A 23200-nucleotide genomic window follows, 5' to 3' on the forward strand; every position below is an offset into this window, starting at 1 on the left:
CATGATCAATCTTAAAATGTTTTTCACACACACCCAAAAAAAGGTGCCCACTCAACATACGTGACAAAACATCTCCAGTCCCCACAATACTCTTTAAAACAGGTTTAAAATTACTGTAACCATTCTATTTAGTTGTTTCATACCTTTGAGGTAATCCAGGAAATACTGATAAATATTTGTATCCAAAAAGTCACAACAAGGCAAGTAATAAAATGCATACACAGGTTGCTTTCGAGTAACTTTTATTCACACATCAGTGAACCATCTTTTTGTGAAAACACCCTGGTGGTAAGCAACAAGTTTGCATCGTTCTGCACGAATACGCTAAATGTGACAGCATGTTTTAAATTATGACATGGTGCACCTGCATTACAACGTGCTGGGCCACATTGAGAACAAACTACTCATCTGAATCAGTCATCAGCTTGCAGACACGATAGCAGACATGATGAGAGTCTCGACCTAACAGCAAGCCTTTCTTCAACTTGGGGGAGACACAAGTGGAGTGGTGCAGTTTGGACAAATGGAATCGTGAGTGGCTTTGTACATCCTTTGGAAGACCGAGGTGACTCAAATGACTCTGGTAGGTTTCCGGTGTGGGTCAAAGTGGGCTGTGGCTGGTCGTAGGCTTGATGTGATGGGTACAGGGATGACCATCTATCAGAAGCACAAAATAATTTATGTGAAAATTATAATGGAAAGTTACCAACAAATAAGGTGGTAGTCAGTCCCTTCAGGATTTCAAATGTGTTTTTGTAATAGTAGTTGCCGAAAATGCCCGATTTCACAACATATAAAAATTCAATTGATGGTGGGCATTTTTTAAAGTTGTCCACTGCTTTATTCCACGAAATCTCACCCAGGCAACCCATTTCTGATTACCTCATATACAGTACACCTCGACATGGGACATTTTTATAATAGCTAAATGTTCAAATGGCAGTAGCGAGTACATCTCAGACGCAAAATAATCTATTAAATCATTAGTAAGGACTATGTGCATTAAATGTATATATACCTGGCACACTTACACTAAAGTGAAAAAAACACTTTCCATCATATTGACATAGCTATTTGGAAGGATTGTGTAAAAAAAACTAAATGTACAAACTAACCCATCTCTATAAGCGGCAAACTAGTCGGCGTCGTTTTGTGAATTTGACAAAACATTAAAATAGTTAAACATCAGATAGATAAAACGGTAAAAAACACCATATATTGATCTCATCATTTATTTTGGCAGGTTTTGCTGAATAAACACATAAATTTTGTCTTGAATATTTAATTTGTATTTAAAATGAACTATGGTAAATACAATCAAATAAAAAATTTTATTTGACTCTACTAATATTGCTGTAACATCAGTGACGTGCGGTAAGGTTCATGGTTGGTGAGGCACTGACTCCTTTAGTGTCAGATTTCCAAATATATAAACTAAAAAGGGTAGTTTATTCAATTGGCTACTGGTTATTTCATCTCATCAGCATTCTTCACAAAACACGCGCACACGGTACATATTATCGATACGTAAAAGTAAGAAAATAACATGCATTTGCTCTATACCCTCAATGTGTTGGCCGTCACAATTCTATAATTCATGCAACATAAATGAGAGTAAAGAGTGGTGTACAAAACCACAGAATTCAATTCTGACCTTTAGTGAAATATTCAGTTGTTTTTAAAACTTTTAATTCTGATACTTTAATCAATTTATTAGAGATTGCTGAACAAAAAGTGTGAAAAGAAAAAAAGGATATTTTATTTAAGTCCAAAATTTAGTTTTTAAATATTCTATTGTAGTTTTCTTAGTCTAAGCTTTTTTTTTTTTTTTTTTTTTTTTTTTAATAAGATTGACTGCATGTAGGTACACTTTTTGCTGGGGACGGGACATTAATAAGACCAAACAGATTGGATGAAGGGGGCAAAGGGCCACATTTCTCATGTATATTAACCTAATTAATTAATAGGCAAAAATGATCAATGCAAAATAAATCCTTATCTACTGATAATAACTTTTACATGCATTGGTTCAGATGATACACTGTTCGATTCAAACCTTTGTTTTCAAAAAATACTAAAGAAACATTTTGAAAACTTCCTGAATAAATATCTGGTTTTTATTAGCAAACATAAACATAATGAAAATAATTCACTTAATAATGGCAGGGTCAATTCTATCCTTACAACATATGGAACTATTGAAAGATCTAAATTCTCTATATAACTGAACATTATATCAAGCAAAAAAGGTAAGGTTGCTTAAAAGTTGGTGGGGACAATTTTAGCATCCTGAAAAGTTGGTAGTGTTATGTCCCTACCGTCCCTATGCCAGTGGCGCCTCCAGAAATTTTTCATAGGGGTGGCCAGATGGGGCCACTTAAAATCTTTGGGTGGCCAAAACTAAAAGCCATAATTTCAGGTTTTCATTATATTATTGCAGTTAAAAGCTCAGGGGAAAACTATCAGAAAGACTTAAGGACACGGCTACTGATATACTTTGGTGTATTGTGTAATATTTGATGTTACTAATGATTTAATGTGCATAGTCCATAACTGTCCAGTCATCATTTTGAGTTCCACAACAATTCTGTTTTTATTGTGTTATGTATATATTAGGCATAAGGTGTACATTTAACTAGGGCTGTCAAACGATTAAAATTTTTAATCGAGTTAATCACAGCTTAAAAGTTATAATTAATCGCAATTCAAACCATCTCTAAAATATGCCATATTTTTCTGTAAATTATTGTTGGAATGGAAAGATAAGACGGATATATACATTCAACATACTGTACATAAGTACTGTATTTGTTTATTATAATAATAAATCCACAAGGTGGCATTAACATTATTAACATTCTGTGAAAGTGATCCACGGATAGGAAGACTTGTGATTTTTAAAGGATAAATGTGAGTTTGTTTTGTATATTGTGACTAAATATTGCAATTAGTCTATTTGTTGAGCTTTCAGTAAATGATACTGTAGCGACTTAACTGTTCTGCCCAAATGCATGATGGGAAGTGGTGCAACCATGACTGCGTGTGGTGGCTGCAAATGCTATATCTTCTCTGCGTTGGGTACACTACAGGGTGTTAAGAAAAAGATCAACTCCTGTCAGTCGTCCCCACGTCGCTTCCCACAATATTTATAGTTACTGTGAGAGAGATGACAAAGCTTTTGCTAATTAAAAGCACGGCCCCAATGAATGCTTGTATCTACTCCACTCACTTGACACTGCCTCTTATCGCTGTATATAAGTAAAACGGCGCCATTGTAGGCTGTTTGTGGCAATGCGTGAGTGAGTCGTACCGCGAATGCGCTAATTACGATATTTTTACGTGATTTTAAAAAATTACCGCCCGTTAACGCGATAAATTTGACAGCCCTACATTTAACAAAAGAAAATAAATGCATTCATTTGGGATAATATGCATAACTGATGCTACAACAATCTAACGATATACTGGCAAGCGGGGTGGCCAGTGGGGTGCCCAACCAATTTATAGGGGTGGCCGTGGCCACCCCTGGCGGCACCACTGCCCTATGCAAACCTACGCCCTTTTTGTAAAACTCCTTATTTTCCTTTACTTTAAAAAAAAAAATCTCTCTGCCTCAATGGAGAGGATTGCTTCAATTAGATCGTTCTGTGTTCTATTTGACATGTCAGAAAACACAGTGGATGTGTCCAAATGTCTAGCTAACCTTTCATCTTTCTCAGCAAAACCATGTAATCGTTCTACATATTTGCCACGTTTAGAAGAGCTTACATGCTCATCGTTACCACGAAATGTTAACTCCTGTTTAGCTAGGATGCAGGTTGCATTAATGAGGTCTTTCAAACTCTTTCGGTTTTCCTTTACCTTGGGCGTTTTGGATGCTACCGTTGAGTTTCTGCTGTTCGTCAAAGCCAAATCGATCCTTGAGCTTCCAAAGGTTTTCAAAGCAATCAGGCTTTAAATGTGAGTGGTCGAGCTCTCAAGTTTGCTGAGGCTTCGTGGTAGTTTTTTAATGTCACAATATCTCGTGTTAGTCCAGACGTTGGCACAAGTTGAGAAGAAAAGGCAGGGAAAGCAGCAAAGGCGATTTTTCGAAGGACAGCCACATAGCCAGTCTTTTCGGGTGTACCAGTCCGTTTGAAAAGCGCGAGTTATCTTCTGTCCCGTAGTTTGAAGCAAACCTTTTAGCTCCGGTGTTGTTAATCGCGTCCACTTTTGACGGAAAGTCCAGTTTCACGTACGCCCCCTTTCAGTGCGGCAGAGTACTATCTGCCGCAACCTGTGCCTTTTCACTGCGGTTTTATTTCCCATCAGCAAAACTAAATATGTCGCTAACAAACATTAAACTTTAAGGGTTAAAGACATGAGCCAGACTGTGGAAAATCTGGTCAAATAACCGTATCTGGAAACATTATAATGGCGACATGCAGATGTACGGAAACCAGCACGCTCCAATTCCATGTATCAACCCAGTTTGTTATGGATTGCGCAATCAGAGGTGAGGCTTTACTCGCTGCTGCCGCACCTCTCGTTTCATTTCGTTATTTGAACAGGAAATGGGCAAATTCAGCTATTTTGACTATAAAAAATGTTTGAAATGAGTCATACATTAAGAGCAATGGACAAATATTAATATAAATTTGATGCTATAATTATTTTTTGTCATGATGACAGGTGAGGCTCTGCCTCCCCTGACCGCACGTCACTGTGTAACATCGTTACAATTACCTGTGAAAAGGTGATGATTTGTGGTACCTGAAGAAAGATTATAGGAAACATTGCAGCATTTGGAAGAAAATGCAACCATGCCATGGGATCGGCTGAATTGAGGAAATTGTTGCAATTATGAATTCCTGAAGGGACGGTGATCGTTAACTCAAATTACCTGCCGACTCCTCTGTGAGGTCCAAAAGAAGCTGGCCGGTCTTCTTTTTGCGGGCTTGACATTGTGACATTAGCATCTTGAGGCAGTGCACAAGAACTGCGGCTGGCCTGCGGTGACATCATCATATAACCAACACCCTCCCCTTCATCAGGAGCACTGCATTCACCATCACAGGGCTGCTTTCTCATGTCCATGTAGCGATCAGGCTCAGGAAAGTTAATGCTACATAGGCTGAGCGGTGACCGAGTTTCTGCTGTGTTGAGTTGTTGACACTGCAATGGGCCTGTCGGAATAATCTGGTTTTTCCTGTCTCTGTATTTGGGTCTACAGCGTTTGGACACTAGTAGCTGATTATTGTTGGAGGTCGGGGACCGGCTGAAATCTGGGAGCCCCCGCAGTGCTCGGACAGTGTCCCGAACAACTTCATGAATGTGCTGTGCTGTAAGCAGGGGAAGAAGCTGGGTCACATTCCATTAGTGAAGCGGCAAGTGGCTAAACATTGAAGCAGCACAAAGTGCATTGGTACCTTCATCTCTCGCCTCAAACCAGATCTCTCCAGGGCCAATCGGCGCCGATCGGCCTAGTTCCAGAAAAAAAGAGCCGTCCAAGTGGCCAAAGCGACGAACCCCGAGCAAAGGTATCGTAACAGAGGGTAAATCTCCACAGGCGCCCACTCGGACCAGGATGAGGGAAGTTGAAGTGAGGCAGAGCCGGAGCTCACCCGCAATAGACTTTGAGCGACCCAGACCTCGCGGCTTCGCAGAGACTGACCAAACCTTGGGCAAAATGTACAATTTATATCGTAATTTGTCCTTGTCAACTCCACAAGTAACCTCCAGTGACAAAATCAATGCCAAAACTTTTTTCCGATCAGTCACAAGTTCACAACATAAATGTCGAGTCAAGTGTAGTTGTTGTCATCTGTCAGGTATGTCGTTTTGCAAAGTTTTTTTTTGTGGTAATTTATAAAATGTTTCAGAAACCAAAACACTAAAATTGCCCTTTTTTTTTTTTTTTTTTAAACTGGTGAATTTGTACACATTTAAGTCTTTGTTTACAAGAGATTTATGTACATGGGAATGTTTTATCATTTGCAAAAAATGCAACATTGTCTCAGCCTTTAAAAAAGATCAAGGGAAGTTTTATTGTAAAAAATATTCTCATAAATATGCAAGTTATTAAAATTATTATTGCAGGCTGAAGGCCTGTCAAGTTGGTGGTGTGTACACTTTCATTTTTTATGTATCCGCCATCTTTCGAGGACGGATCATAATGAAATTTGGTTGTGATATCTAGACATGTATATGAATTTAGACTCTGAGCCCGATTTTTTATTTTTTTGTCTCAGGGCTGAATAATTGCATTAATTCATTACAGAATTAATAATGTCATTCCTGCTACTCTAATTAATTTTTTTTATTATTGCCTGTAGGAGTTAGCGAGTAAAGGGCATGCACTCTTCAGGTGTGATTATGTGTGAACTAGTCACAGCCTACATAGAGTAGCACATTAGTACTTGTTTACAGTAACACCAAGCTTTGTTAAATAATTTTTGATTGTGACAAATCATTAACTTATTGGCCATCATTGACGGCGACAACCACCAAATTCATTTGCACTTGGAAGACTGGCAGTGAATAATCATTTCAGTGCCTTTGGCTGCGATCGATATTCAGTGTAGTTAAATTGGGACCACTAGTTAACTTAATCAGTCATTCAAACTGGTAGCCCTTTGCATAAATCCATAGCTTCGAAAATGCTCTACGATTCTTCCAACTAGAGATTCCACTGTATGAAAGTGACCAGCTGATCAAACCTCTTTGAAGAAAGCCGCAGGTGGCAGTGTGCAATAGCCATCGTCATCATCGTCACACGCTTGATCATCCTCTTTACGCTCCTCCATCAATTTCTTGAGAGACTGGTACCATGCTTCTTGATCCAACTGATCGTCTGCCACGAGCACCATCGTCTGGTCCTGAGCATAGAGTGCCACCGTGAGGCCTTTCTTGGAACTACTCAGGCAGCCCACACCAATACAGCACCTTAGGAAAATCACCCTAGGAAATGCCAACTCATTTTAATTTTCAAGGGCAAAATTCGTGTAGAGTGAACAAAGCACCAGGTTCGGCTTCAGTATTAATTGTGCTATATAGTAACTTTACCTTTTAAAAAAAAAAAAAACACTAACCCTTGCTTGCTTGGCCCAAACAGTGGAGCTTTTCCAGATGATTTCTCTATTGCAGTAAACTTCTCCTGGGACTTGTACCACTCAAGTCGACTTGGTCCAGTGTGACTTCCTGCTCTGAGGACAAAATATCTTCTCTGGCTTCGCTCAAGCTTGCCCAGATAACCTTCTTTCACCACATCACTGCGCTGTCCAGGAAAGGTCAAAAGGGTGCTGACCAGACACATGGAAGTCTGGGTGCTGCAGAACTCCTCGTACGACTCATAGGGGGTCACCTGCACCCCAACATGGTCTACTTCACTGCTGGTTATCTGTGTCTGATCATAGCTGCAGGAGGGTTTGGTTGCCAAACATGCTTGCCCAGTGCACGCAGCCCTCCAGTTGTACTCATCAACCATCTCCTTCATATCCAGAGGCAAGCCTGCACAATTGCAAAGAGAACATGATGTTAACAAAACATTGTTTCGTTATTTTAAAAAAAACAAAAAAAAACACCTGCAATAATTTTAGGTTAGGACACAGTTCATCATTACTTAACTTACTGTGCATAGAGTCAAGCTAACTCCAAAATATTGCCATACTGTCCAATATTTCTTTTGCAATTTAAGGTTTCAAAATATTTTGAGAATTGCACTGAAGGTTTTACTTGCTCATACGACGTAATAGGAAAATTTGTTGATGTCGTTTGGTGAACAAGCACATTTGTATCGACTTTTTTTTACCCACAAGTTAACATAACATTGCCGTACGAACTAAACTTAAACTGGCTTGAATTCTTGTGAATTTGAATACATAATACAATGTAAAACGATTGTATTTTATTGTTTGGTCAATACGTTGGCCGAAGGCTATTTGTACTGTTTGTAATTTCAAATTTGAAAAAAAAATAGCGAATTGGCTAACAAAATAGCTAACGATGCCACTTTTCCTCTAACTATTGCGCTAAAACTCACCTGTTTTGGACAGATATGCACATTACATCTATGGATATCTTTGTTTTCGTTGAACTTGGTCAAACGAGGAGATTTCAAATGACTTTTTTCTACCACTAAACCTTAAGTGTAATGACTTTTTTTCACCACTAAACCTTAAGTGATGACAGGTGCAACAGCATGTCAATTGTCCCAACTTCTTCTTTTTGGATTTGACACTTTGAGCCGCATCTGTGACGTATTGCTGCCCCCTACAGTCTGTTATTGGCATTATTTGGCACTCATTTTTATATTACAGTCGTGCCACCAACAAAAAATTCCATTACGAAGCACACCACTGAAATGACTCAAATCAGTTTTCCCCATTGAAATGTATCAAAATGCCATGATTCTGCCCCCCCCCCCCCCCAAAAAAAAAAAAAAAATCAATTATATATATATAGGCCTATATTTTTTAGGATAAAACGTCCTGTAGTATATGTAGCTTCAATGCAACAGCATGATTTGCTCTAAATAAATGTTCCACTGGCTGGAGAAAGCGTGTGAATACTGTACTCCCATTATAATTTAGCCAATATTCGGTTGAAGGTCAATATTAGTTTGTTTTGGTTTTTAATAATTCGAACAACTATTTTATATGCACAGGAATACTGTGTTACCAGAATGGCAATTGTCATCAATCGGGCTTTTCCATGGACTGAACAAAAAAAAAACAAAAAAAAGAAGAAGAAGAAGAAGAAAACTGAAATACTAGTGCAAACCACAAAGCACAGATGATGCATTGTATTTTATTTAAAAAATAAAAAAATAAAAACATGTTTTACATTCCGTTTTGTTCTTCAACACGTCAAGTGAAATTAAATGTAATGAAGTGAGGAACTGAAGTCTAAAACAGATGTTTTTGAAACTTGTGGCTCCTGGCTGTTTTTTCCATAAATTGCATTTCCCAGTTAAGACTTTTGGGGTTAAAAAAAAAAAAAAAATCATTACATTTCAGAATTTAACTTAAAATAAAACAAATTAATAGACAAAGACAAGACAAGACAAAATAATGGAAACACCTAAAAAAATTCAACAAAAACTAATTTAATATGGTGTGGGTCCACCTTTTGCAGCAATTACAGCCTCTATTCTCCGAGGTATTGATTTACACAACTTGTGAATTGTTTCCAAAGCGATTTTAAGCCATTCTTCAGTTAGAATACCCTCTAACTCTTTTAGAGATGATGGCGATGGCGAATCCACATGATCATTGAATCTCTAAAACTGACCATAAATGCTCAATAATGTTGAAGTCTGGGGAGTGTGCCGACCATACAAGATGCTCAACTTCATTAGAATGTTTCTCATGCCATTCTTTAACAATTATGTTCAATGATTATGATGCTAAAATGTTAGGTGTTTCCATTATTTGGTCCAACCCTTGTATGTTAGAAACTGTAAAAAGTGTCCCTTTGGGGGTAATTGTTTTAACTGTTGGTAATTGTTTTGTTCCAGTATTATTAAGGTACTATTTCTCCTTTATTTAAAAAAAAAAAAAAAAAAACACATCAGCATATATGACTTATATGATGCATACCCTCGCTGCCACAGAAGCACCCTTGACTATTCGTGATTTGTTGTTGTTGTTTTTGAAAGAGTGTTCACAATTTCTTGTAGCTGATCGGAAGTAGCAGCCAAGCTGTTAAGCTTCACTTTGCTGATTCATGCCAGGCCGCTGATCATGTCATGAAGCCCTCCTTCGTTAGACCAAAAAGTGAAAAAAGGTCCATTGCTCGCTATCGCTGCAATTCAGCACTTAATTATTTTCAATATGTGCACATTTTCAGAACTTCATTTAAAAAATAACTTTCCTGAGTGTTCAATAAATCTAGCGTGCATGTTTTTGCAATGTGGAAGGAATCCGGAATACCATAGGCCTGAATTTAAAACTGTAAGGCAGATGTGTTGACAATTTCTACACCGTGCCTAATTCAAATCATATCAGCCACAAAAGGAACTACCATTGTCTGAGTCAGACGAGGATCATGTCTTAAGTTTTGCAAAAACAGGCGGAGCATGTCTGGTTTTCGTAATACCAATAGGTTCCAATTGCAGATTGCTACCAAACAGCTTTCTCTGTCAGTGCCGTGATGTCTCTCCTCTCTCGTGCCCTCTCTCAAATCTTTTCCTGGATCACACTTTATCAAGTTCTGTTAGTGGGCATTGTAGGACTGGTCGCCACGGTTACAGCATGGACCACCAGGTTGTTGCTTCAACATGCTTGGTTCACTCGCAGACTATCTTGTTTCAGCAAGCCTCATGCAGGCTCTTGGCTCATAGGACACCTGGGTCAGGTAGGTAAAAATTATTTACAGTATAAAAACTTGAGTGCATTGTTGCAACTTTTGATGCACTCTTTCATGATTGCTTATAGAATTCAGCTGATTCTTTATTGCTTGTGTATCAATCAGATGCAGAGCACGGAGGAAGGGCTCCTCCAGGTAGATGAATTAGTGCAGACTTATAAACATTCCTGCTGCTGGTTCCTAGGGCCTTTCTATCATTTGGTCAGACTATTCCACCCTGATTATGTCAAACCTCTTCTAATGGCACCTGGTAAGAAGTTTACCCTAATTGCTTATTATGGAGAAATAGATATAAATTCACAGCGCATTAATGTCTCTTTCTCTTGCCTCCCAGCCAGCATTACTGTGAAAGATGAACTCTTTTATGGTCATCTCCGTCCATGGCTCGGTGAGTTAAAAATGAAGAAGAGGAAGATATAAAGTGTTGAAAGATCAGTTGCATAGAGTTGGTTTCGGATTGCAAAACACACGGAAAGATGGCATGTTGCGTGACAGTGGTTCTGTAGAGGGGGCGGCGACACCAGTGTATTTTATCTTCAGATCATTTTATAATATGTCGCTTCTCAGGGCTTTGAAGTCATCGCAATTGGACTCCCATGGTTGTCTTGGAAGACGTTTTTCCTCTCATCTGAGCTGGGATTATCAATTCATATGACAATGCATTGTTAGAACAGCACTAATCATGGATTGTTGGGTCAAAATTCCTTCATTTGTATTCTATTCAGAGGCAATGAAAGTGTAGTCAGAAACGGTGGTATTTTTTGCTTTTTATGTATGGCATACTAACCTTTCTTTAAATCAGAAGGAAATACACCAAATAAAGAAAGAAATTAATTGTTCAACATCCGGTTGTGGCGAAATGGACATCAAACTGCCACCGAAAAGGTTAAGATGTAGACCCATTCAATATTTCCTTGTCGCTAATACCAAATTACAGCAATGATGAAAATTTAAGTTAGAAATTTTTAATCTAATAACATGCAGTACAGGCCAAAAGTTTGGACACACCTTCTCATTCATGCGTTGTCTTTATTTTTATCAATTTACATCATAGTTTCTCACTGAAGGTATCAAAACTATGAATGAAAACATGTGGAATTATGTACTTGGAAACAAAAGGTGAAATAATTGAAAACACAATTCTATATCCTAGATACTTCAAAGTAGCCATCCTTTGCTCCTGATTAATATTTTGCAAACTCTTGGCATTCACTCGATGAGCAACAAGAGGTAGTCACCTGAAATGGTTTTCACTTCACAAAGTTAATGGGTGGATTTTCTTGCTTTATCCATGGATTTGGGACCATCATTTGTGTTTTCTGAATGAGGTATGTGCAAACCTTTTGGCCTGTTCTGTACTGTATATTATAACAAAAGTATACTTACTGATTCAATATCCATCCATCCAATATCTTTTATTTATTCGGGTCTGGGTGATGGAGACCAACAATTTTCAAATCATTAATCATAAATACATACAAAGTACTTGTATATACAGTATTTGTACACATTGGCATAAACCTGTTGAGTAAATGATGACCTTGCCCTAAAAATGGTTCAAAATTGCTTGTATATACCACATAGTGGTGGTGGCTAAATTCTACTTTTGTCTTAATAAGCACTTAAGCTTAATTCAACATAGTTCCCTAGGTCCAAGATGCCACAAGATAGTATTGAAGCACAATAGTTTAATGAAGCTTCTCAACTCACTTCAACGGAGTACCTTGGCACCAATTCGATGCCATCCAAGCACTACTTTGTTGAAATGAAACCCCTCAACTCACTTTAACATATAGTTGTTTACAATTATTCAATACCCACTGCAGTATAGCATTGTAGCAAGTATGAATTTTATTTCTTTTTTTATCCCATCCATTAACAGATCAAATAAGGACTAATGTGTAATATGGACAAATGCAATTGTTGATTTTACAAATTTTGATTTGATCGATTTATGAATACAATTAAAAATAAATATTATACTACAACACTAAACTGCAGTAGAGCTGTCCCGACTAGTCGACGTTGTCGACGTCATCGATGCCGTAAATACGTCGACGGGCAAAACATACCGTCAACGGATAATAATAGGTTTAAAAAAAAATTACATGCGGATAAAGTTTAGAATGGCGGGCACTCGCGATGCAAGCGGTTGTTACTGGCACCCCCAAGGGGGCCGCTGTTATTTCAATGTGACCGGCATTGTCAGACTTGAGCAAAGAGGAAGAAAGTGGGCGAGCGAGAGAGAGGGAGCGAGATCGGTGAGTTGGGAAAGTGTGCGGGTAGCTCGGAGTTGGTATCCCCCACGTTTTTGTCTTGGTCAATAAAAGTTCATAAAGAACCATCCGACGCCTCTCGGTGTTTTTATGCACGCCGCCGCCTTCCTGAGGAGGAAATCGGACGAACCGACGACAACGAGCCAAGTGAATCGCCGGTTCATTCTTCACTACGGCGAGGAGTTGAAAACACCGCCAATTACCAAAAAGGGCAGAATTGGTGACACGTGAAAGTGGCATAAAGTCAGAAAAGCGGACCAGAATAGCCAGAGCCTGGAATTATTTCAAGGAAAATATGGAGGGTGCCACTGTGTGTACGCTTTGCTAAGCTGAGCTCGCATACCACGGTAGCACGTCGGATATGAACGAACATTTGACGCGCCGTCACCCAGGTGTATTTTGGAAGACAACAGGAAACAACAAGCTCGCAGATTGTAAGTCCATACAACTTTCTAACGATTAATATATAATATAATTATATAATATATTTTTAAAATTATTATTAAATTTATTAGGATCATGGAAGCTCCCACTTGGGGAAAACATACATTCCTGTATATACATAATATAATAAAATATATATGGAAACAGCACTGGCCTGCGTACTGTGTTAATCCATGACTGCACTAATGTTAGTTACTTTATATTATAAAGTATCATTGTGTGTATACATGTAGTAGTATACTATATTTAAATAAATTAATTAATACTATATATTTACTTTTTGTTACTGTGAGTATGTGTGCCTCTCATTCAAAATAATTGTAATATTTCAGTGTGCTCTCTACTTTATCTATTTTCAGGTTAAAACAAACAAAAGCTGAACAGTATTTCCCCTCCCCCCAAAATGCGGAATGCACACCAGAAAAAGCATCTGAACTCACACAAACTATTCTGAAAATGGTTGTCTGGGACATTGCAATTCATTTTAACATTTAGAACAATATAGACAATGACATACCACAAAAAGAGTAAGAATTGTTTTGACTCCTGTTAAAGAGGTGAAGTCTCACTGTTTCCGTTTACATTTTTTTCGCACTAGTTAATTCCAGCAACATTTGACCTCATTGTTTGTGATTTATTATTGATATTTGTTATTTATTTATACGTTAATAAAGAAATTAGGTGTTCCAAAATGTTTTTGTGAATTAATAAACTTCAACAAAAATTTCATTTTTAAATTAGTAAAAAAAAAAAAAAAAAATTATTAGATTAGTCGACAAATCGTAAAAATAGTCGGCTGACTAATCGGGAGGAAGTTAGTCGTTTGGGACAGCCCTAAACTGCAGTGTGTTGAATTATTTTGAACACAAATGTAGTTCATTGGCACCGAGATGTCACAAGATCGTGGCATAGCACTTCTTTTCTCTAAATGAAAGCCCTCAGCTAAATAGTGAAGGAATAGTATCTGTTCTTGTATTTACTGTTTGACTGTTTATATTACTCTAACACACCCAATATAAAATAAATAGCATTTATATCATAGTTTAAGGAAAACAAGCAGAATATATTTTACATCGGGAATAACTTTATTAACTATAACTATACTATAAATATAATACATGACGCCTTCTGATCACGGTAGCCCAACACCTGCGTCATGCATCTGACTGAGCAAGATAGACGCCGACGAGGCAAGACATCAACAAGTCCACTTCTGCACCACCAACTCCCGCAATAAGTTCTTCCGGACAGTCCAGAACAAATGGCGGGACATCTTGTCTTGACAAGGAACATCTGATCAGCAGGAACCCATGGCCAAGAAGTGAACGCTCAGCACTCATGTGGCGCTGAGGTGGCAAAATCCACAACCCTCGTTGCCCTGACAGCAGTAACTCCTGAATCCTCTTGTCCAATCCACAAACAGACAATAAACCTGAACAACGCCCTAACACACCCTTCTCCTGCCCACAGCCCGCCCCGCGAGAGCCTTCAAAAAGACTGAATGTTTAACTAATCGTGGGGATTTTTCTTGGGAGTCTTTCGTTGACTTTTGATATGGCGACCCTGGAATCAGTCTGTCTCTTCGCCTGGGTCTGATGCTGTTTTGCCTTGCTGTTTGATCATTGTCGACCTGAATAAATTGTCAACTGAAGCCTTTTTTCAGCTTTCAAAATGGAGTCAGTACAAAGAGTTAAGACTAAGGTGAACGCGTGGAGTTTGGCCTTTTGGTCGGGTTGTTTGGGTCTCGCCGGCCCAGGTTGTTGGAGCTGCGCCAGCGTGGTTTGGCCTCGCGTGATTCCGGCAATCTGGCTAAAAGGTCAGATTCCCTCAGTAGCAATATAAATATTTCCTTGGTAACGGCATGCTAAATGATGGCAGCAAGGAATAATCCTATTAATTTAGCCTGAGCATAAAAACACTGAATTTAAGTCAGTTTTTCAGCAAACAAAAAATTATTTTTTTAATGTGTCATTGATGTTTTATTTGCCGTTGCGGGATTAAAAGAAGTACAATGGATTCAATTTTAAAATTCTTATTTGTCAAAGTAACAAATACAGTGTAGAATATTTCAATGCTTGCAGATAGAGAAGTGCCGTAAATAGCTCACTACTGTTAAAACACATGTGCTCACAAATCATACTAGATGAGACCAATATTCTCATCCCTCAGGGCAGAGCCTGTTGCTCAGCAATGGGGAGGCATGGTCTCGCAGAAGGCGTCTTCTGACACCCGCATTTCATTTCGACATACTGAGGAACTACATTGCAAGATTTAACTCTTCAGCAGACGCCATGCATGTAAGTCGTAAAGAAATGCGATTAATCATACTGTATGTTTCTCCCATCTGTGTTAAAGAAAACAACTTACTCTCATTCTCGAGATTTGTTTGTCAATTTTTCCAAACCTAATTTCCTTAGAGATGCAACCCTTCCATTTATATAGGCATTGAAAGCTCCAGTGGCAGGGTCTTTGGGCACCGGCAATCAGCTGCAATACCGGTTGCTTGCACCACTACATCAGTTATTCCCAAACAATGTGCCACTGTGCATCAAAATTTACATAATTATGATATTTTACTGTATATATACTCCCTATTTTTTTACCTACCGTATACTGTAAACTTTTAATGTTCCCTCACTAGATGGCAAGAATAAAGTTAGCCTGTACAAGTACCTCTTGCCATTTATTTGTGTCCTGGGACAACTTGATTGAATGTTTTCTATCCCGTGGAGGCTTGAAGAGAATATATTGCGAGGTAAAGTTGTGTCCATTTTTCAGGTTGGAAAAAAATTATATTTTCATTCATTCATCTTTCATTAAAATTGATAAATTAACATGTAAGCAGGCCATGGTGACTGCATTCGGCAAACATGCCAACACAGTCTGAAAGAGGAGAGAGCGACTTAATTTTTTTCCAATGGTTTTGACGCTTTTTTTGTTCACTTGATGATGGCGGAAAAGACTCCGGTGACTTGAAGTTCCGCTCAAAGACCCCTAATTTGGCCAAATTTCAAAATCGTTCGATAAGCATGTGTGATACATCATTGGAAAGCTTAAAATCTCAATTTTATGGGGGAAGGAAAAAATTGAACAGGAGAGTATTTGAAAAATAATAATAATACATTTTTAAACAGCAAAACCCCATCTGGAGGTGAGAGCACGCGAGAGCACAATTACAGACGCCATGACTTTAACAAGATATTATCGCATACTTACCTTGTTTCGATCTAAAAAAAAATCCATGTAGCATGTATCACTGAGTGTCAAGACACAGCTGTGAATGGCCACAGCTGGATTTTTGGGGGATTTTATGGGTGAAACATGGTAATATAACAAGGGTCGCGATGCAGAAATCGCAGACATCAAGGAGTGGTCGAGATTTTCTTTTTCATATATTTACCCTTTTAAACGGGCAAGGTAGGGCAGGGTAAAACGGGCAAATTAAAAATAGTTCGGGGGCTTAATGCGCCATGAATCTGCTATGGCACCATATAAACATATAGTTCTATCAAACACAACAGTCATTTTGGCTTAAAATACAGCAGTTTCTTTTAAAGAGGAGCGCAAGAGCAGAAACTGCTTTTTTAGTCTTGTCTGTGTTTTCTGCCATATATATATATATATATATATATATATGGCAGAAAACACTCAGGTGACTTGAAGTTCCGCTCTGAAAGGCCTAATTTGGCCAAATTTCAAAATTGTCCTGTATGCATGTGTGATACATCATTGGAAAGCTTAAAATCTCCATTTTCTGGGATAAAAAAATATTTGACCAGGAGGACATTTTTGACACCTTAAAAGTAGGTTAAATCAGGTGAATGGAAAAATAATCATTTTTGAGACCTTTGAAATTTTCTTTTGGTTTCTCATTTAAAAAAGAGGTTTAGACCCCCATCCTGGTACATAATAAATAACGAACACTTCAAGAAAACATTGTGACATACTTTGTCGACTCAAGTCTTGGATAATCAATATTCATGCATTAAGGCATGTGGGTGGATGTACAAAAATAAAGGAAATTGATGTGCCAGTTAATGTAGATTTAATTTAGCTCTGTGTTTTATTTTGTAAATAAACATGGTTTAACGGGGAGTTAGCTATATAGTTAATTATAACGTTACTGCATACAGTTTTTGATTTGCCTTGATTTTAATATGTGCGAAGAAAAAACATTTCTAGGGGAATTTTAGGGGTTAAATTCCAGTAGCGTAAAATTTTAATTTTTGCAGTGGGCTTTTAAAATATTTTTTTCAATTATTATTTAAGAATGTGAATGCAAGATACTGAGAATAAAAGGATCCATATGCATAAAGGGAAAATATAAATGTGATTACATAACACTATCTATTTATTGTATTTAGCCTTGAATTCTAGGACCTATGCTTTCTGATTTAAGCATCTAATGTATCTAATACATCGATATCATCCCATAATAAGCTATCCAAACGGCAACAAGGGTCGAAAAGATAATGGATAGCATGCTAGTCAGTTAGCCTGCTGTTTCCATAATTCTCGTGCTAGTGTTCGACTGCAATATATGTCTTTTTGTAGCTTTTCGGTAACTCGAGGTGAGAGCATGAGAGAGCATAGTCAAAGACGGCATGATTTTAACGAGATATTATTGCGTACTTACCTTGTTTCGATCCCAAAGCTATGCTTAGCATGTATCACCGAGCGTCAAGACACAGCTGTGAATGGCCACAGCCGGACTTTGTGGGGATTTTATGGGTAAAACACGGGAATGCAACAAGGGTCGCAACGTAGAATTCACAGACAACAAGGTGTGGTAGAGATTTTCTTTTTCAAATATTTAACATTTTAAACCAGGGGTGGGAAAACCTCGAGGGCCACAGTGGGTCCTGGTCTTTGTTCAAACTTATTCAGCACAGACAGTTTAGCCAATGAGGTATCAGTGGAAACAAGAAGCACCTGACTGAAATCTACTGATTGCACTTGTAAGAAAATGGATTGGTGAAAGGCTGTCCTCATGATGGGTATGAACAAAAACCCGCACCCACTGCGGCTCTTAGTGGAATAGTTTGCCCACCCCTGTTTTAAACGGTTTAACCCTAACCCTAAAAATACAATTAAGCGATAGTTACTGTATGAGGTAGATATCCGTGACCTATTCAAGACACTATTTTTTTTATTGTGACGTACTTTGTTCAAAAGTTTAAAATATGAGAGTGAATAATTTTTTTAAAGTCCTTTTTTTCCCTTAATATAGACATCAATTAATGATTATAAGCTAAAATTGACATTTTGAATAATAAATATAATCACTTCTTTTTATGCCTGGGTTGAAACAAAAGCGGTTCCACGTCTGTAAAAGGGGGTTTCCAGGGTAAAACGGACAAATTAAAAATAGTCCTGGGGCCTAATGCACCATGAAACTGCTATGGCAGCATATAGACATATTGTTCTATCAAGCACAACAGTTCTTTTGGCTTAGAATACAACAGTGTATTTTAAAGAGAGGTGCAAGAGCCGAAACTGCTTTTTCACCCTTGTCTGTGTTTTCCGCCATATATTAATTGTTATGTGTTATCTGTAGATGAAACAGATTTTGTTCTTACTGGTAATTTAAGATGGCATGTTGAAAGTACAGTTTGTGCCTCCCACTTCACATCTCACACAGGATAAGTGGCGGCGTCTGGTGGCAAAAGGCATTTCGACAATTGAGATATTTGACCACGTTACTCTGATGACTTTGGACAGTTTACTGAAATGTGCCTTCAGCTACAGCAGCAACTGTCAGGAGTGAGGATATGCCCATGATGCTTTCTTTTGTTTGACTTTATATTTTGTCTAGTTGACCGATCCCTGTCTTGCTTTAGGTCCAGCAGTGAGTACGTGTCAGCCATAGTTGAACTGAGTGACCACATAATAGAGCGGCGTCAAAATATTCTGCACCACTGGGACTGGATTTACTGGAAGTCCCAGCAGGGGAAACGCTTTAAGAAGGCTTTAAACATTGTGCACAGGTAACACAGGTGGAGACATTCATGCAACATTTTATCAAAACTAATGTTGGGTCATGGCGGCACGGTGGCTGAGTGGTTAGCACGTCTGCCTCACAGTTCTGAGATCAAGGGTTCAATCCCGGGCTTCGGCCTTCCTGTGTGGAGTTTGCATGTTCTCCCCGTGCCTGCGTGGGTTTCCTCCGGGAACTCCGGTTTCCTCCCACATCCCAAAAACATGCATGGTAGGCTGATTGAACACTCTAAATTGTCCATAGGTGTGAGTGTGTGCGTGAATGGTTGTGTGTCTCCTTGTGCCCTGCGATTGGCTGGCAACCAATTCAGGGTGTCCCCTGCCAACTGCCCGAAGTGGGATAGGCTCCAGCACCTCCGCAACCCTCGTGAGGAATAAGCGGCATGGAAAATGAATGAATGAATAATGTTGGGTCATCATTGTTCATAAGAAAATTGTTCTCATATCCTGTATTAATGCAGGTTTACAAGCCAAGTGGTTCAGCGACGCCGTGCCCTCCTTGCGCAGACCTCATCTAAATCGACTTTAACATCTCAGAGGAAAAAGGATTTTGTGGACATCATATTGCTATCCAAGGTTTTCATTGCACAATGAGACTATTAAGATGCAATTGATACTGTCATTTAAATATATTGTTAGAGTGATGTCAATGTATTTATTTTTTTCTGGAGATGGCATACAGTACATTCGGGTTTTATGTCAAAAGGTAAAAACACAACATGTTAGCCTACTCTGCAATGAGTTATCCCCGTCATTGTGGGTCAGACTGTCAACTGGCACATTTAGAAATAGCTCATCCAAAATTTGTCTCATTTAGCGAACAAATGTTTTAAGTGTTTAGCAAAGGTAAGGACAAGGAATGTAAACTTTACATTAAACATTCCAGGATGAAGATGGGCGAGGCTTGACAGATGAAGAGATCGAAGCTGAAGCCAACACCTTCATGTTTGCTGGTTAGACTGTCAGAAGGCAATGTTGAGCAAGTTGAGATGGATGCTAAGCCTGTTTCTCCGCAGGTCATGACACAACAGCCAGTGCCATTTGCTGGACGCTGTATAATTTAGCACGTCACACACACTTTCAGGAAAAATGCAGGGAGGAGGTGTCAGAACTTATGAAGGGACGTGAAGGACAAGGAATAGAGTGGTCAGAAAAGATACAAATGCATTGTAACTTTAAAAAGTGTAATTCTTACTTTGATGTGTTTATCCACAGGGATGATCTGTCCAACCTTCCTTTCACCACAATGTGCATCAGGGAGGCGCTGAGATTACACTCACCTGTCCAAGCTGTGACAAGGAAGTACACTCAAGAAATGCCACTGCCAGAGAATCGTACAGTACCAAATGGTGAGACAGGCAAAATCAAAAAAGGAACCAAGTCATAGTACTGTCTACTTGTGTGGGTCATTTTTCGTTTATCTTCCACAGGGGCAATCTGTTTAATCAGTATTTACGGAACACATCACAACCCTGCAGTATGGACAAATCCACATGTAAGAAACAAAACAGACATTCCTAATCATTCATGAATATCACTGTAAGTTCCCCCTCCTAAACGCTAGCAGAAACACTGGTACACTTACAACCTCCGGTATATACTTCAATTTATTCTGTGAAATTGATATATTTATATCAGTCTAATAATTTAGTACCATTTCTCTTTGCTACACGGTACGGTATATTTAATTTAGTCTAATCAGATTTCCCCTCTATGTGCTGTCATTCCAATGTAATCTGCTGAAGGCCTCAAACTGGGACTATAGAGTTTGTCACTTTCTTACTCTCGACTCCCACTTCCAGCCGAAAGCGTAATTGCAGCCTGTGCATGGCGCGCATGGTTGTACGAGCACGAAAATAAATCAACGAGCGTTTCACCTATCAGATCAGCACCAGAGACGTAAAAACAGCAGACGTTATTGTTTAAAGTTAGTAGCAAGTCTTAAGTGGGTTGCGAAAGTATTTTTGCCAAAGAGAGACGCGAGAAATTGACGCAGAGAAGCAGGTGAACGTGCACAGCCGTGTGTTCGCACAACGTGTTCAACCCGAGGTCTCTCTATTGAAGGGCTTTTTGGGGCAGACGCAGTTAAAATGTCAGGGCTCTAGGTCTTTATCAGGGCATTGGTGGAGCATGCATGAAGAAAAGTACTTTACATTAACTCTAAAAATCCTCTATAGTCCCTTTAAGAAGTTCAGAAGCAGAATTGCTGGCTGACTGAATGTAAAGTATTTGAGCATTTTTTCGGGTTTCAGATTTAGAATAAAAACAAACAAAAAAAAAAACAGGAAGATTGTCAAGACGGGGCATGGGCATGGGGGACCCAAACGCAGGGAAATAAAGGCAGGGAGGCGAGGCAGGGTAGCGGAAAATTCAAAAATGTTTATTGATAGTTAACAAAAGAAGTACAAACAAAAACCAAGGGGACCAAACAAAAGGTATCAAAACTTAAATTGCAGGGATCCAGGAACAACAAGGGCAAGAACGTTGACAGGACAGACGCTTGGATAGACAATGACCGAACAAGAACAGACAGCACAAGGGGAACTTAAATACAGACAAGGTAACGAGACAATGAGAAACAGGTGATTGATATAAGAGGCAGTGGATTGGTCAAGACATAAGGAGCAGGCCACAAAAGTTGAAATCAATGTGTAATCACATGGACAAGAAACACTAGGGCAAATCCTAACAAGACTCAACTCAAGGCATGACAAGATAGCATGTTGTGCATCATATATTTCAACTGTTTGTTCCAACCAATAATATTTCCAATTGGCTTCACTTTTGATGATTTCAATAACTGTGATATGAACAGTGGTGGTATTAAGATGCATGACTTAGATTTTTTTTCAATCAAGCTTTTTCATTGTTTTTATCATTCATGTTTAAAGAATAAGTTGTTTTAGTAGCTGTCAACTTTAGTGACAGCTATGAACCAGAGGGTTAAGAAGAGGGCTAGCCCGGTAAACACCCTCTAAAGGCGCAGGTAACGGGGCCACTACTCCTTTATACAAATAAATGTGCCGTCTTTGACTGTGGTTATGTACTTCTCACAGGAATTTGATCCGCAGCGTTTTGATCCAGCTAACCAAGAGGGACGTTCTTCCCATGCCTTTATTCCCTTCTCCTCAGGCCCAAGGTGCTGCCTCGCCCATGTCAGCTAAATTAGAGATCACAATTTTGTGTTTGTATTGTAACTAGACATGCATATATGTTGTCTTCCCAGAAACTGCATTGGTCAAAAGTTTGCACTGGCAGAGCTCCGTGTTGTTGTGTCTTTGACATTGCTCAGGTTTCGATTGACACCAGGGATTAATCCCAAAATTGTCTCGGGAGAGGTTCGCCGTCTACCTCAGCTCGTGTTGAGGGCAGAGGGTGGCCTGTGGCTACAGCTGGAGCCTCTGACACCACCTGATATGGACACAGCACTTGATACATAATGTTGTTTAGTTGTAATGTTAACCACAGCACTATGAATTACCTTGTGTTGAAATGTGCTACACAAATAAATGTCTTGACTTGCCAAAATTACTATCACTTACAAAAACAAAAGAAAATGCAAATGAATTGTATAAATGAATGAAACATAATTATAGCATCAGATCATATTTATATTATCATTTCTATGATTTTGCTGAGGTCAGTTTGTACAATAAAAAACATTCAGTATGTTTATGCAGAATGATAGTTGTTTTATTCACACACACACACGCAAGCACGTTTTTCAGAACCAACTTCCAAAACCTTTTCCCCTCACATAACTGCACAGTACAGCCAGGATAACCTCAACCAAACAACGTGTTTAGTTTACGTTCATACTGGGGCGACCCAATTTTTCATCAATTGCCTTTGTCAATGCAAAAACGTGTGCTATCTATGCAGGAGAATTTTACTGGGGGTGGGGCGTGGGGAGAACAAAAATATGTTTATAAGTATCCCCCCAGATATTAACACTCGCGTACGCAGTTTTCTGCCGTGACCCCCCACCCCACACACACACACACACACAGAAAGCGCTGACGCCTTTGCCCCTACTAGCTTAGCATCGTTGAAGGGATGCAGCGCAAATGGTCGCTTCTACTCAAGTTTATATCTATGGTCTTGAGAATTCCTCCACACGATTTTCATATGACTGA

At 38.9% G+C, this 23200-nt stretch overlaps 2 protein-coding genes across 3 annotated transcripts; one reads left to right on the forward strand and one right to left on the reverse strand.

The window, feature by feature from the left end:
• Positions 1-225: 225 nt before the first annotated feature.
• Positions 226-8196, reverse strand: LOC130911315 (insulin receptor substrate 1-like). The gene is made up of 6 exons (XM_057829197.1): positions 8021-8196; positions 7071-7488; positions 6699-6939; positions 5409-5658; positions 4883-5321; positions 226-657 (listed from the first exon to the last, which is right to left on the reverse strand). Exons 2-6 carry the CDS (start codon positions 7472-7474, stop codon positions 414-416), a joined length of 1578 nt encoding a protein of 525 aa, XP_057685180.1. The 5' UTR covers positions 7475-7488; positions 8021-8196; the 3' UTR covers positions 226-413.
• Positions 8197-9813: 1617 nt separating this feature from the next.
• Positions 9814-22827, forward strand: LOC130911813 (cytochrome P450 4F3). 2 transcript variants are annotated; one of them, XM_057829380.1, is made up of 13 exons: positions 9816-10335; positions 10453-10597; positions 10682-10735; positions 15237-15364; positions 18709-18830; positions 18908-19054; positions 19526-19640; positions 19951-20017; positions 20081-20210; positions 20280-20413; positions 20495-20559; positions 22121-22203; positions 22291-22820. In XM_057829380.1, the coding sequence occupies exons 1-13, from the start codon at positions 10132-10134 to the stop codon at positions 22502-22504; spliced, it is 1608 nt and encodes a 535-aa protein (XP_057685363.1). In that variant the 5' UTR covers positions 9816-10131; the 3' UTR covers positions 22505-22820. The 2 variants fall into 2 exon arrangements, with proteins under 2 accessions (XP_057685362.1, XP_057685363.1); XM_057829379.1 differs by having other exon boundaries at positions 9814-10335; positions 20081-20413; positions 22291-22827.
• Positions 22828-23200: the final 373 nt, after the last annotated feature.

The sequence above is a fragment of the Corythoichthys intestinalis genome, chromosome 2 (genome assembly GCF_030265065.1).
Source record: "Corythoichthys intestinalis isolate RoL2023-P3 chromosome 2, ASM3026506v1, whole genome shotgun sequence".
NCBI lineage: Eukaryota > Metazoa > Chordata > Actinopteri > Syngnathiformes > Syngnathidae > Corythoichthys > Corythoichthys intestinalis.